This window comes from Ptychodera flava, chromosome 14 (assembly GCF_041260155.1).
Source record: "Ptychodera flava strain L36383 chromosome 14, AS_Pfla_20210202, whole genome shotgun sequence".
NCBI lineage: Eukaryota > Metazoa > Hemichordata > Enteropneusta > Ptychoderidae > Ptychodera > Ptychodera flava.
In genome coordinates this window covers 15,145,281-15,158,995 of record NC_091941.1, presented here as the reverse complement: position 1 = coordinate 15,158,995, position 13,715 = coordinate 15,145,281, and the positions used below count along the sequence as shown (strand labels likewise).

The 13,715-nt window shown below is 41.6% G+C and overlaps 2 protein-coding genes across 2 annotated transcripts; one reads left to right on the top strand and one right to left on the bottom strand.

Annotated features, from left to right (window-relative positions):
* Nucleotides 1–266: 266 nt before the first annotated feature.
* On the top strand, nucleotides 267–2,779 carry LOC139149503 (uncharacterized). Its single transcript, XM_070721288.1, has 2 exons — nucleotides 267–1,686; nucleotides 2,217–2,779. Exons 1-2 carry the CDS (start codon nucleotides 550–552, stop codon nucleotides 2,436–2,438), a joined length of 1,359 nt encoding a protein of 452 aa, XP_070577389.1. The 5' UTR covers nucleotides 267–549; the 3' UTR covers nucleotides 2,439–2,779.
* Nucleotides 2,780–2,785: 6 nt separating this feature from the next.
* LOC139149502 (uncharacterized) lies at nucleotides 2,786–9,651 on the bottom strand. The gene is made up of 5 exons (XM_070721286.1): nucleotides 9,321–9,651; nucleotides 6,572–6,879; nucleotides 5,439–5,652; nucleotides 3,451–4,592; nucleotides 2,786–3,129 (listed from the first exon to the last, which is right to left on the bottom strand). Exons 1-4 carry the CDS (start codon nucleotides 9,343–9,345, stop codon nucleotides 3,490–3,492), a joined length of 1,650 nt encoding a protein of 549 aa, XP_070577387.1. The 5' UTR covers nucleotides 9,346–9,651; the 3' UTR covers nucleotides 2,786–3,129; nucleotides 3,451–3,489.
* Between the last annotated feature and the right edge of the window lie 4,064 nt (nucleotides 9,652–13,715).

The following is a 13,715-nucleotide window of genomic DNA, read 5'->3' as shown; positions in this document are numbered from 1 at the left end:
TGGTGGAGGTATGTGACCATGTTTCTTTCATGGTCCAATCGATAGACTTATTCATGCTCCGTTCACTAAGAAACTGTGTGTTGTAAGACAGCACATTCAGCTGCTATCCATGTAATCATGGAGCTTTTTAGCTCCATGATGTAATGTAGTCAGTGCTTCTATTATAATCAATGGCCTAAGTGATGGTTTCGTTGTAACACTGAGCTTCCAAAAGGAAACAGAAAGCTAGAAACGGTTTCTACCCACAGCTATATGTCTTTATTTCCGTAGTTTTCAGAACTTTACTTTTTAATAATGGACCATTACTAGAGGCGAACCGACCGGTCGATTTGTTTTTAGGTGTCTTTTGATAATCTGAATTCATCCCGGTCGCTCAATCGATAAGACAAGGGAAACCCTGCCCGGAGTGTCCAACAGTATTAGTGTAGGCTTGTCGCGTGTTTCGCACCTGAGGCTGTGGTAGCATCGAGAGAAACGTTTGCAACTGTCTTTTTGTCGCCTCATATTGGCTATGGCCCTGGTGCTGTGGCATATTGACTGACGCGTAATATGTCCGAGGATGGATACAGCAGTGACGACGATGTCACGATCAATTTCGACGGCACTAGCCTTGGCTCTGAGAGTGAGCGCCTTCAGGAACAGCAGGATCGTGAAAGCAGCGATGGTTCATCCAAACCGCCATTACACACACCTGGAAGTCGGCAAGTTCATTCTCACGCAGACGACACAAAACCAAGAAAGAATCTCTCAAGATTGGAAAGCGCGGGAAAAAGAAATTCGGAACAGAGAAACGACGGGACGGTACCGGAACGAGACCCGATTGACCATCACCGAGTTTCCGAGTGTGGGAACACATCGCAAGACGGAGATAAAGTTATCGGAGAAGATTACAAATTCAACGAAACGTTACTGAAGGAAACCTGCACGTCATTCCATGGAATACTCAGTGATGATATCGTGGCGGGAAAGAGAGAGCTTCTCAAAGACAGGCAATTCCTCCAGGGTAGGCTTTATGACGTCATGACTTACGTGATGGCACAGAAAGGATTGTCCCTGAACCAGGTTTTGCTGGAGTACAGCCACTCCAAACTACAGTACAAACGTTATGGGCGAATTCCAGTTCGCCCAAAAGTCGACATTGCACTTTGCAGGCATGTACCCGGCAACAAGGTGAAGATAATCACGGCAATCATGATAAACAAAACCTGCGCCGGTTATGAGCCCGACGTACGGTCGCTGCGGCTTGATATGATAAGACTGGCATATTTAATCCGCGAACGAGGCTGTTCGTGGGGTTTCTACATATTCTTGGGCCAGGCTGAAGAACTGCAATGGCTAGACATTCGAAAGGCAACTCACAGAGAAAGAATAAATGAGACGTACACGGACGTTTTACTGAAGAGGGACGTCGCCCTCCTTCCGAACATTAGAAAAGGAGCAAGTTTACCCGCGACTTACACGAAGACAGTCATTCTTAACTGTACGGGCGATGAGTTCTGCGTCCGGCTGTACCGCATCGAGGCGGGAAACAGACTGTGGAATGAACATCAAGATGATTTGACGCGGTTGCTGTTTCTGAAACAGTCGTATTTCACGACTGACAGGCGGCAACCCGTTGATACTAGCGCGACGGTAAAGCTGGAGGAAGTTCGCCAGATGCTTATCAAAACAAGAGAGTTTTTACAGGTAATTTTATGACAAATACACGCGTGTAAAACTGTAAGACCCTTCCAAATTCGAAATGCTTGGTCGCATCCTTATGAACACGTCGCACAGATCCTCAATATAGCATTTCTATTTAGAGATTTTACACCATAAAAATTCACAATGTAAATGCTATTGAAATATTAATTTTTATCCGGCCACAGATATTAAAGTCAACAGTGAGTAAAATGTCGTTTTCTTCTGTATGCTTTACACTAACGGCAAGTCTTACTGTCGTCTGCAATCTATGAATATTCACATTGTGGATTCACGGAACGAAAGTTCCGGAGAAAATGGTGTCTTTTTAATGGTGCCCCCGTTACTTGAACATTGCTGAAAGCAACCTTGCTTGTACCGGACATTCCGGGACTTTTCCCAAGAGTTGATGTAGTACATTCGTTTTCAGACAAGTTATGGGGGTGGTTCAAGGGTATTACAAGCGTCAATGACCAGAATTATAAATTAGGAGCAAATGACATTAACAAAAAATGTTTCGAATTGATTTCTGGCAGGCCAAACTCGAGAACAGCGCAAGAAGCACCTTCTCGGCAGCGAAACATCTCTGGGGCGAGATCCGATCACATGCACAGCTCAGTGACGAACAGAAAATGGAAATAGAATACATGAAAGAACACCTGAAATTTTTACACGGTTGGCTACAAGAGGAAGCTCTAGAACCTCCGGAGAATGACTCTCACAGTAAACTTGTTGATTTCATGTTCTACTGTACATAGTGCAAGAAAACTATCCTTGATAGCACTCGATTATTAAAACACTCGTACATGACGAACGAAACGTACTGCATCTGACTTTATACCCGTCCCCCATAAGAAAGGTTTGAGGTGCAAAATTGTATCTCAACTCCCCAAAACGCGATAAATTGTTGAAAACGACCGCTGGGAGCTTAAAGCACTGGCAGGGTTTTGAACATTATAACCTAAGTCTGAATGTTGATAGAGTGTTAGGTACGTGCAGAGTTATCATGGCGTAAATTTGCATCGCGGTGCGTCACTGCACACGTTAATCGAAATTATAGAGCTCAATGAAATGGACTGTTCACAATAACACGGTAGAAAGTATATTTAGTTAAGAGTAAAGTTTTATTGCCTATCTAAGTTTTAATGAGAAGGAAATCTGAAAAGTGAAACAACATCAAAATATGCGTTTTTAAATTACATCGGTACAGAAAACTTCACGAACGGGCAAGGCTGGTGAATACTACCCGACTAAGCTTATCATAGTAGACAGCCAACCAAGACGAAGAGGCAAATGCTAAACATTTCACAGTTGCTCGTGGCTTGTACCACTAAGCATTTAAAAACAAACGGAATATTCAACTGACGTACATACGTAACTGCATTTATCCAAGAGAATAAAAACATTCGTATATAATTGAAAAAGTGCACGCTTGTTAAAGCCCTGCAGGTTTTGCAATAGTTCTTTTACCGGTTCCATGATGCATTGCGCGCCAGGGTATACAAAGCGTACGTTACGCATAGAACTTTTTAGCCGTAGGGTACACGCAGGGTACGTTACTCATAGAACTCTATGGCAGATTACACCCTGACCTATATTTTCGTCGCTGATGGTTAGATTATACACGGGGCATTATTTGGTATTGCAAATTTGTGTCATTCTTCTATAACAATCCGTTGTACAAAACAAATCAGCATGTTTTCGCTGTTTTGAGCTTATATACGGTGTTTGATAAAGTCACTACAATGCATTGTGGGATAACCGGAAAAGGTCTTGCAATTCCATCATGGACTTTTCAAGCTTACGAACTTAGGGATAAGCGACACCGCTGAAAAACGCTTCGCATGCACGCCATCCATTGCCGTTGCCATTGGTCCCACCTAGATGTATATAGATGTCGTTGTCCCACTCGGTGTGCCAATCTTCACACCACCATAGGAAACAGTGGCGGTGGCGACGTGAACGTCGACGCAGTTTCGTGGCCACGGCATAGTGTTGACGGACAACACTGCCGCCGATGCGGTATCCAACGACAACCGGTAGGTTCGCTTCCTCCAACGCGTTTATGATGTGATTGGCCACCTGGTCGCTATACCATCCAAGAAACCCGTGAGGGCCACCTGTCTTGACTGTGGATATGTACGCCGTGTCGCCCTGACGATCGCAGTAGAATCCTTCAACTAGGTCCATACTCCACTGCGGCGTTGCTCCTTGATCTCCCAGGCAGAAAGTGCCAAGTTCTTCCCGAATCGCTTCTACGTACAGGCGGACATCACTATCCAAGGTTTCAGGTGCGACGCAGTCGTCACCTCCTGTGGTCCCTCCTTCGTCACACCGCCACAGCGACCTCTGGAGTCCATGAGGAGTCGTGGAGTGAGCCAGACGATCATAGTAACCGAAAACCATGGCCCAGGCAACCGGGCCGCATCCACTCGCACACTTTCCGACTTTATGCTGCCAGTAATCGGGGAAAAGATCTTCCTGTTTGATCGAACTGTACACCCAGCTTGACCAGGGCTTGTACTGAGTGCGCGCAACGTGACGCTTCAACCGCTCTGCCTCAGAGTGCCCAGCAACGGAAAGGTCAACTCCAAACCTCCTAACAACGATGTCGTCGTTGTCTGTATTGAGTTCGACCTGAAAACCAATTTCCCGGCCTTCTAATGTATCCTTCACAAAGTCGTAATTGCTGTGCATTTTCAGGAGCAGAACTTGACGCCCAGATTCGCTCACGTCCAGCGTGGTCATATCCACTCTCTGAGGATTGTCTTTGTCGCAGATGTCAGAGAGAACTCTGCAGAGTTTCTCTTGCCACGTCGACAGGTCAGCGTCAGTCAAGTTCATGGCGAAGGGAAGCACTCTCAACGTGACCTCAGAGGTGACGTCTCTCAAAGGAATTCCCGTGGTTTCTCCTGAATGATAAAAACAAGACAGAAAATGAGCAATCGCATAATTATTCATTTTTCTCAAAAACAGTCTTTTTGATTCTCAGTGGATTTATGATACGGCAATTTGTAATTTTAAAAGACTCGTGATCAGCTGAGATATCTAATTTGTTTTCTATATTCTCACTTCTGTCACTGCCGCGCCCCTCCCCCTCTTTTGTCTCTCTATAAATACACTGACAGAGAAAGAAATGTCGAGAACACATTGAAGACATAGTTTCGTCGAATATAGGTATATATGCACACTAGGCAGCTATTTGGATTATTCGTAGTAAATCGGAATATATATATATATATATATATATATATATATATATATATATATATATATATATATATATATATATATATATATATCCATACACACACACACACACACACACACACACATTTTTATCACAATAGCAATTTTCCAGTACCCGCTGAAGAAATCGAGTACCTGAACTTGATAAAGTTGTCAGAGGAATTGTTGTCGTAGGCTGAGCACATGATCGGCAAAGCAGAGGAAACTTTGAAGGCCATGAAGCTCCGTTTATACAAGTCTTGAATTTGAAGGCATGTGAAAAACGTTCTTGTGATAACCACATAAAAAAGTCTTCATATGATAAATCGAGAACATTGTGATCGGTAAGAGGACATTTCGATCGAGAGGTAAATATGTCTTATGAACCTCTGATATTCAATAATGTTCATGTGTCATTGTTGTCAGCATTAAGTTATTTTTCACATTGAAATTTCAATGTATATTTTTTCAGTGTTCTGAATGATCAAGTCTCGTTTGCTTACAAGGCAAAATCAAACAAGCTTGCAAACCTGGTGACAGGGCTTGCTCCGTGTAACTTTCACCGTGGAAGACTTCAGAAGCATCCTGTCCTTGTCTGCGTCTTTTGCTTTTTCTGTATTTGGTTGTAGAAGACCAAACTGCGCTTTGTTCTGTCTTCAGACGTCGATGGTCCCATTCTTCTTGTAACTCGTCCAGCTGTTCCTGGATCATGATGCCCATCTTGAATTTCTTACGATTAGCATTCTTGGACGAGGAAGAACATATAAAGTCGTTAGAATACGATATAATTTATATATTTTAAGACGTAACAAGCTTAAGTTCAACATGATATTGAAAGAGAACTCAAAAATAATCAGTGCTGGTAGAAATTTGTAGGTCCTAGGATGTATGACGAAGGGGCGCTTACCAGTAATAGACAGGAATGGAGAGTCACGTGCTTAGTAAACAAGAAAGACGTGAACATCACAACAACCAAATGCAGTCTTGTAAACAAGAGGATGATCAGGGGTGAAGTAAAAGAGCCATGCATCCGAAAATTATCCAAGAGAAGAAAAATTCTGCGACGAAATCTAAATTAGGAAATCACTGCAACCTGTTGTCCTTTCACGGGTACTGTCCTCATATAAATGCAGCATGCATGTGATTTTATTCCTCGATATGCCAGAACTATACGGAACTTTCATTTGTTCCACGGATCAAAGGTCACACGCACTTTTACTTATTAAATTATCATCACGAATGTTCAACTATACGCTGTTGCAACTTCATTGGGCGACAGCTCTTCCCAGTAGACTCGCCACCAGGTCTGTAGGTTGTAATAAGCGTTGCAGTATTGTCTCATGTCGTCTGTGCATCAAAATTCAGAGCAAAGGATCGTTCCGCCGATAGAATTGGCCTCAGACTGCGTTAGATCCGTTACTTGCGTCAGAGCAGTCGAAATAAAATGCGAGTAAGGGAGAGCCCTGGGATATCACAGTCTACCATATTGATGAAAATTTACTGTTCTAGTCACAATTATTTTTACGTTTACTTCTGATTTTATATCTGTATAAAGGAGCACAAAATTCTGAGGCACAATTTGAGCATGTAGGCTAAATGAAGGTGGGCAAAATCGAGATGCTTATACATGTAGATGCGAAGAAAACACAGTACTTAGGATCACCTTTTCTTTTATTCCGTTATCAAGTAAGCCTTCCGATGAAATAGCGACTATATTTTGTTTCTCGTCTTCACAGAACATTTGGCCGTCCGGTGACAGCATGAAGTATCGGTAACAGGTAGACTCCACCAGTTTTGCGTTTGAGTCCAATTGAGTCGTTAGGCTAGGCAAGGGACCTTCTTGAGTGAGTCGATAGTCGCCGGTCTTTGAACCAGACGATATGGTCACATATTCGGAGCTATTGACTTCGATTTCCCAGTACGCGACGTGGTCTTCCGGCAAGTCCTTTCGATAGATTGGGCGAGGCTGGGCTGAAAGACAATTATTGTAAAAAAGTTAGCCTTTGACAGCGGTGTTGATTTCAGTCCACTCCAAAACAATTGACATACGCCCTCGCACGACGCAGGTAGGTGACGAATCACCACTGCCCTCTCGTTCTGAGCATCATATAAGACTACCCAGCGGATAGACGTGTTCATAGCCTAAAATTACCATCCATTTCATTCTCCTCTTTATTTTGTGTTATACTTTGTATGATATCATTGATAAATATCTCAGAAACATATTTTGCCTTATTTGGAAATTAAGTAAAGCAGTTGTATATAGCTGACGAAATGACGCTTGTATCGTCCTGGTACACAGTAGCTTTTACAGAAACGGTAAAATGACGAAATCAGGTCAAGCGAAACAAAAACCAACATTGTTCACCAAAAAAGAAGGTTTTAAGGTGAGGCTTGGATTACGAAAGTTATTCTTTAAGCCTCCATGGCTCTTCCCACCGGGTCAACTTGACTATGGCTCGCTGTGTTGTCTTGGTGCGAAGTCTTTTGTTGTGAGTTCACTGGGTTGAACTGGGCGTGTATTCCCTACAGCCAACTTTCTTTTCAGCTGTCGGACGCTGATGTATTTGATGTCTGAATTTACTACGTTCGCTTTCTGTCTCACATTTTATCTATTCTTGTAGCCCATCGGAGTGCAGCATGCGTTTATTGCGTTTGTTCTGTGAAGCCGTGGTGGGACTGCAAATGCCCCTCATGTAGACAATCGTACGCGTGCTTAGGGACGGACCATTAGACCTTGGGAGGTAGGGTGGTCACAATCAGATTGTGAATATTTTTTTCACAATTGTAAAGTTTTGAATTCTTTTTCCAAGTGAGCCATGATGTGCTAATTTCTTTTTCTTAGTGAACTGACAGATTTATCTTTTTTGCGTTCTGAGTTTATTTTTTTATTTTGCAAACTAGTCTGAAGATTTTTTCCCTAATTTTTTTGCCCTGATTTTTTTTGTTTTTGCCACCCCTTTCAAAATCGAATGGTCCATCCCCTACGTAAACATGAAACATGCCCATCCGAGATATAGGGAGAGAATGAAAATTCGCGGTAGCACAGATGTTTACTCGCTTTACAAAGAAAGAATGTGATTCAGTTTCCAAACCAAGTAAATCTATTTCAGCCGAATGTTGTGTGGTATCATTCTTCATAAAATTCACTGCTCGGTCAGGGTGACAGAATTTTAAATTCATGACCTAGTATTTTTTCCTACGCTTATTTTCAGTGTGGGAAATGCCCAGAAGGCGTAACGTACGGATAAAGGCTTGCCCTGAAAAAGTATTTCACGTTCCTCTGAAAGTCGGTCTTTTATTGCCCATTTCGATGAAAAGATTAGACATTTAGTGTTCAATACCAAGCAGGCTAGACAGAGAGAGAAAGGGCAACAATTCCCTCAACCCCTGCAGCGAGTAAAATGCGTCATTACCGATTCAATACAATGTCTCTCGCTTCTATCCCTGCCCTTGGACGTTCAGACCGAAAACTTGCTAATGGTCTTTGGGGGTAATTTTACTTTATCGACGAAGTCACCCAGAAAATTTACATGGGCGTACATTCTTTCGACTGTTCATACTTTAATTTATGCTTTTAAGATATTAAATAGGCCTGGAGTCTTAACCCTGGAATCCTGCGGCGGGTGAGCTCACAGGAAAAAGCCTCGAATCTGAGGTCAGTGCAGCGTGCTGAGAATCGAGACCAACGTAATCCGTTTGTGCATAGTTCGTGAAATGATCAAAGAGAGAGATCAGGGACAAGGCCGATAAATTTCCGGCGTTTGGTTCGTGATGCATCGCAATGAATGTTTGCCAGGAAATCATAGCGAGTATAGCTAAAAAATATTAAACAAAAGTTGTCTCAGATACAAGACCAGCATGGCCAAACAAAGTTGAGCATCCATGAGCGGATGTCGTCCACAAATTAATCCATGTATCTAAAACCACTCGAGAGTCTTTGCTAGGAACTTCAGGCATTTGCGGGACAAAACAATATGCTTATGGTAGAAAGGGTACTCTCGTTGAATAGAATAAGTACAGTGCCTCCATATATAGAGTTTGTTCATACGTGATATGTCGCGAGACGCACTTTTCGGGTTTTCTCTTACTTTGCCGTGAAATAAAGAGAAGGGGTAAACTGACAAAAGTTCGAGGCTCATCGATGGTTTGCTCAAGGAGGGTTCGATCTCGATTCATTCATCGTGCTCAAAACATTCCATGCTGTGTCATCAATATAATACAATGCACGGCATTCCAAATCTGACGACATTACAGTCTGGGTTAAGAACGCAAAACATTTGAATTCCAGAAAACGTATAAAGGGGACATATTAATACAGCAGGATATGCTGATCTGAGGCGTGAAGTTTTGCATAGCAAGTCCGTTCCTCGTATCAAGTTCGACTACGTGTTCAATCACAGTGCCCTTACCTGTGAAGTTAGAAAGCCCCCTCATCCCAAGTTCAAGGAGTGGTCTTGCGCTTCCCAGGACAAAAGCGTCCAATCAAACACAGAATCATCGGCTGCTACTCCGTTAATGGCGAAGACGATGAGGCATACCACCGAGAGGGTAGCTTCCATTGTTGCCACCTCTGGCAACCTTGGTCCAGATGAGATTACTGGAGATTGGACAGGTCTATCGTAGCGGCGAAGGGAGATAAAGTGTTCACCAGGGCTTGTATCTGCGGGTCAAGAGGTCACGCGGGCTGTTTTCGTCTTGTTGATGGATGATGTCATTGTATTGTATAATTCAGGGTTGTCGGTAAACTAACGACAGATATCCGAAACCGAATGGTGTTTCCGATTTTCCCAAATATTGACTTCAATTACCGTTTAACGGCTCGAGTTGTGTCTTTTGTCACTCACTGTGGCTAGGAAGCGTGCAATATATTAACCATTCCGCCAAAATAATAATTAATCATAATATTTATGTACATTTAGGAACCCGCCAGACAACGACGTGTATTCGAGTGTGAACAACTTCTCAGATTTCAAATGTTGCCGTTCTCAGACGTTTTCAGTGGGAAAAAAACAAACGGCAGAATCACGAAGACTTTTTTCGTTTTGAGTAGTAGACAAGCATCCAGTGAGTTTTAACTGCCTACGTTGATGGTGGTTTGTGGAATGACCTGCTGTATGGAAGGTGTTGTGTGTTAGTCTCACTTGCATTGTATTTTTTTTAGAATTATCAAAAAACTAAAACAAAGGGTTCAACGAGTCTTTGAAATCAGGAAAAAATTGCAAAAAGTTTCTTATAATAATAGGATCAAGTTTTTAAGTGTTAACTAGAACTGCTTTAAAACTACGCAACCTCTAACAGGTTTTGTTGTACGCTACGTACCCAATAAGTTTTGGGGCTAGCATATTCAAAACCCTCGGAGAAATTGCAGACTTTTTTAACCGTCACGGCCTGATGGATCTAGATCGACGAAACAACTTTTTTCAAAACCGCACATCATCAATAATAGCGGGTAGAAAGTCTGGCTTGTTGTTGTCTGTGGCGTGACATACGGAACATACGATGAACCAGACCTTTTATCTCGGCATCTGAGTTGCTGTCTATAAAAGTTAAGAGACTGAACTACGGCACAGGGAATAAATTTAACAGACTTCACATGTCTTTCGTCGGTGATTCAAGTGACGAGAGAAAATGATTGGGCAACCATATGCCTGCCGATACGATAGTGTGCATGTACTTGATATTGACATCACACAAAACCCTCTTATGATTCCATAAAATTCCGCTGTATGCCACATTATCTCCATGACAACGGCGTCGTACCGTACAGTTTACGTGACTAGTAAGTGTTCGGTCATACGCCAATCGCATGATGCATACGCTCGCAAATCGGGAACTTCACTTTCTTTAAGCGAACATCTGGTTGGCTGGATTTCTGTGAATGGTTTGAACACAGCTGAAACGCATCAGTCACAGACTTCGTCGTTCATCAAGTCGGTTGCATGTTCAAAGCTGCAGGCTGTTTAGTCTATGGCGCTTGGGAATCATTAATTTCCACATTGACTCTTTCGACATGTTCAACAGACTGACACTAACACGGGTTCATGTATTGAATTACCGAAAATGATAATTTCTTTATGGGAAAGGCAAAATCATCGAAACGTCCCAAAGTGTGGCCCAAGTAGAAAGCGGCAGAGAAGACTTCTCTCTGCCATCTGTCAGTCTCATACACAAACACTCCAAAGATTGACGTCTCATCCTCGCGATGACCTTGCTGTCTTTGGTGATGACGATGATGGTATTGCAGTGGTGGTGCCTTATGTGCTTTTCTTCATCCTGTTCAGTTATTTCTTGTTCACCATGCACATTACACTGAAAAATTCGCCGCTCGAGGGCGCTCTCTACGTCCTCTCTCTTTAGTCTTGAAGGGGGGGGGGGGGCGTAGAGAGCCTCCTTGAGCAACGGATCTCTACATGCACATACAAACACTATAATACCAACATGGAATGTCAAGTCATAAAAAGTTTTGGAAATGCTATAACAAATCTCTAAATGAGACTTGGTGTTGATGAAAACAGGCTTCTGTTCAGAATCATTGGTTAATTTTCTTTACTTTACCGATAATTACTTTTCGGCAATAGTGCTTTTTATTCGATGGCCACTGGATTATGAATCGTAGTATGTATTCATCTTTTACAGCAACCAGGAGCAGTACATAAATAACTAATCACCTCTGGAGGGAGGCTGGAAGAATTGACCGGGGGATTTGAAAATATCGGGGTATGTTGGTGGCATTTGAAGGGATTTGGGAACTTGAGGGGGACTCGAAACAAACCTGTCTCTGATTGATATGAAATATGTGTTTGGTTGTCCATTTATAGCTGTAACTTTTATGTTTTGTTGGAATATTTTTTTCCAAACTTTCTGCTCTAAATTTTTTTTCCTCTTTCTGACCGCCAACCTCCCAAGATCTAATGGTCCGTCCCTTAAATTCAAAGTCTACTTTTTAGCATATCAACAAAGCCATATGCGTACATTCAGTATTGTTATTGTTTAAATATTGTTTAAATTCAAGTCTGGACTAAATTCATATATCATCAATAACTATGATTACGGTCTTTACACATATTCATAATATCTTTCCCCCTAGAATATTCCAAACCTCTTTTATGTTATCACTGTTTCCTGTTTTACAAGATGAAGTTTTCCTGTTAGACAAAACAAGTCAAAACAGCGCCCCGTCTCTGGAAAAGAGAAATACGCGTACGCACACGCATCACCAAAAACCTGTCCACTTCAAGATCAGGCCACTTTAATTTTGTGGAGGTTTAAAAATCATAGCAAATCAGAAGGGGCGCATTTGAACGCGTTTTGAGTTTGTTATGGGAGGCATTTGAGAAAATCAAAGAACTTTTTTGGATCCCCTTCCAGAGGTGTTTGTGAATGCCGCCTAATACTAGACTTTGATTCCAGTTTAGAAAAGGTTTTTTTTTACACATTGAAGTCTCCACACAATGCATAGAAAATCAAGTGGTCAGCTAATAAAGGTACCATACCTCTCCCTACTTTCAGGGTCTCTATACACGGGTACAGTCTTTTAAACGCACCCTAGAGATGAATCTACTTGCTCGGGTACAGAAGGAATTTGCATTAGACAACGAGAGGAAATTATCATCGTTTTGCGATGGACAGAACGATTGCGGTAGGTCTATTTTTCAAGGTCGAGAAAAAGGGTAAAAGATGAGGATTTTTAGAAGCCGCCAAAGACAAATCCTTAAACGTAAAGATTGCTTATATCTCCAAAATTAACGATCAAACAGGAGGATTTGTATCTAGTTGGTTTGGTCGCATGGTATGCAGAAAACTAATTCTACATATTTTATTGCAGAGGCTTAAGTCTTGTTCGGTGAAGTGTAGGCCTGCGTAGATGCAGTCGCTCCCTTTATTATTATTCCTATTTTGGATGTTCACAAGTCACCGAAAAGGTTACACCCAAAAAAACGAGAGAGAGAGAGAGAGAGAGAGAGAGAGAGAGAGAGAGAGAGAGAGAGAGAGAGAGAGAGAGAGAGAGAGAGAGAGAGAGAGAGAGAGAGAGAGAGAGAATATATAGAAATTCTAACATTTGATGTTTACATTTTTTTGTTTCGTAAACAACGTCATTATGTATTATAGGGGGCATAGGTTTACCAACAAAGTGCACTGTGTGAGATCGTATTTTTTTTTAAAATCAAATATGCATTCTAGCCTGGACTGATATTTACTTGTCAACTGTTGTTGTTCGACTAAGGCATACATGTTGTGCTGCGGCATTTTGTAATACTGACGTGTTTTGTAATAACTTACGCAAAATGTAATAAGGGGTATCAGCATTTTGTAATAACTGACGCATTTTGTAATAACGTCTGCAGTATTTTGTAATAAACCAGTCTACGCGTTTTGTAACAAGGGTATCAGCATTTTGTAATAAAAAATTGTCTACGCAAAATGTAACAAGGGTATCAGCATTTTGTAATAATTCGCACTTTGTAATAACAGTTAACGCATTTTGTAATAATTTAAAAACCTTTCCCAGTTTTAAAGCATTAACAGATATTTTATTGACTTTGGAATGGTATTACAAAGTGTGTGTTTACTCGTTAAGTAAGTACAAAAATTGATCGCTCCCTGACTTCCATTTCAAATTAGAAAGACTTAATTTTAGATACATGTCAATCAGTGTTTTTACCAACTGATCATCTGAGGCAGGTAACTACTAGATTTTGACTAGTTTATTGAGAGAATCATTGGTATACACAGTCAGTTGATTTATTAAATAGAGGATAACGACATTTTTTCTGATGTATTGCAGACAACCAGCAATCAACAGG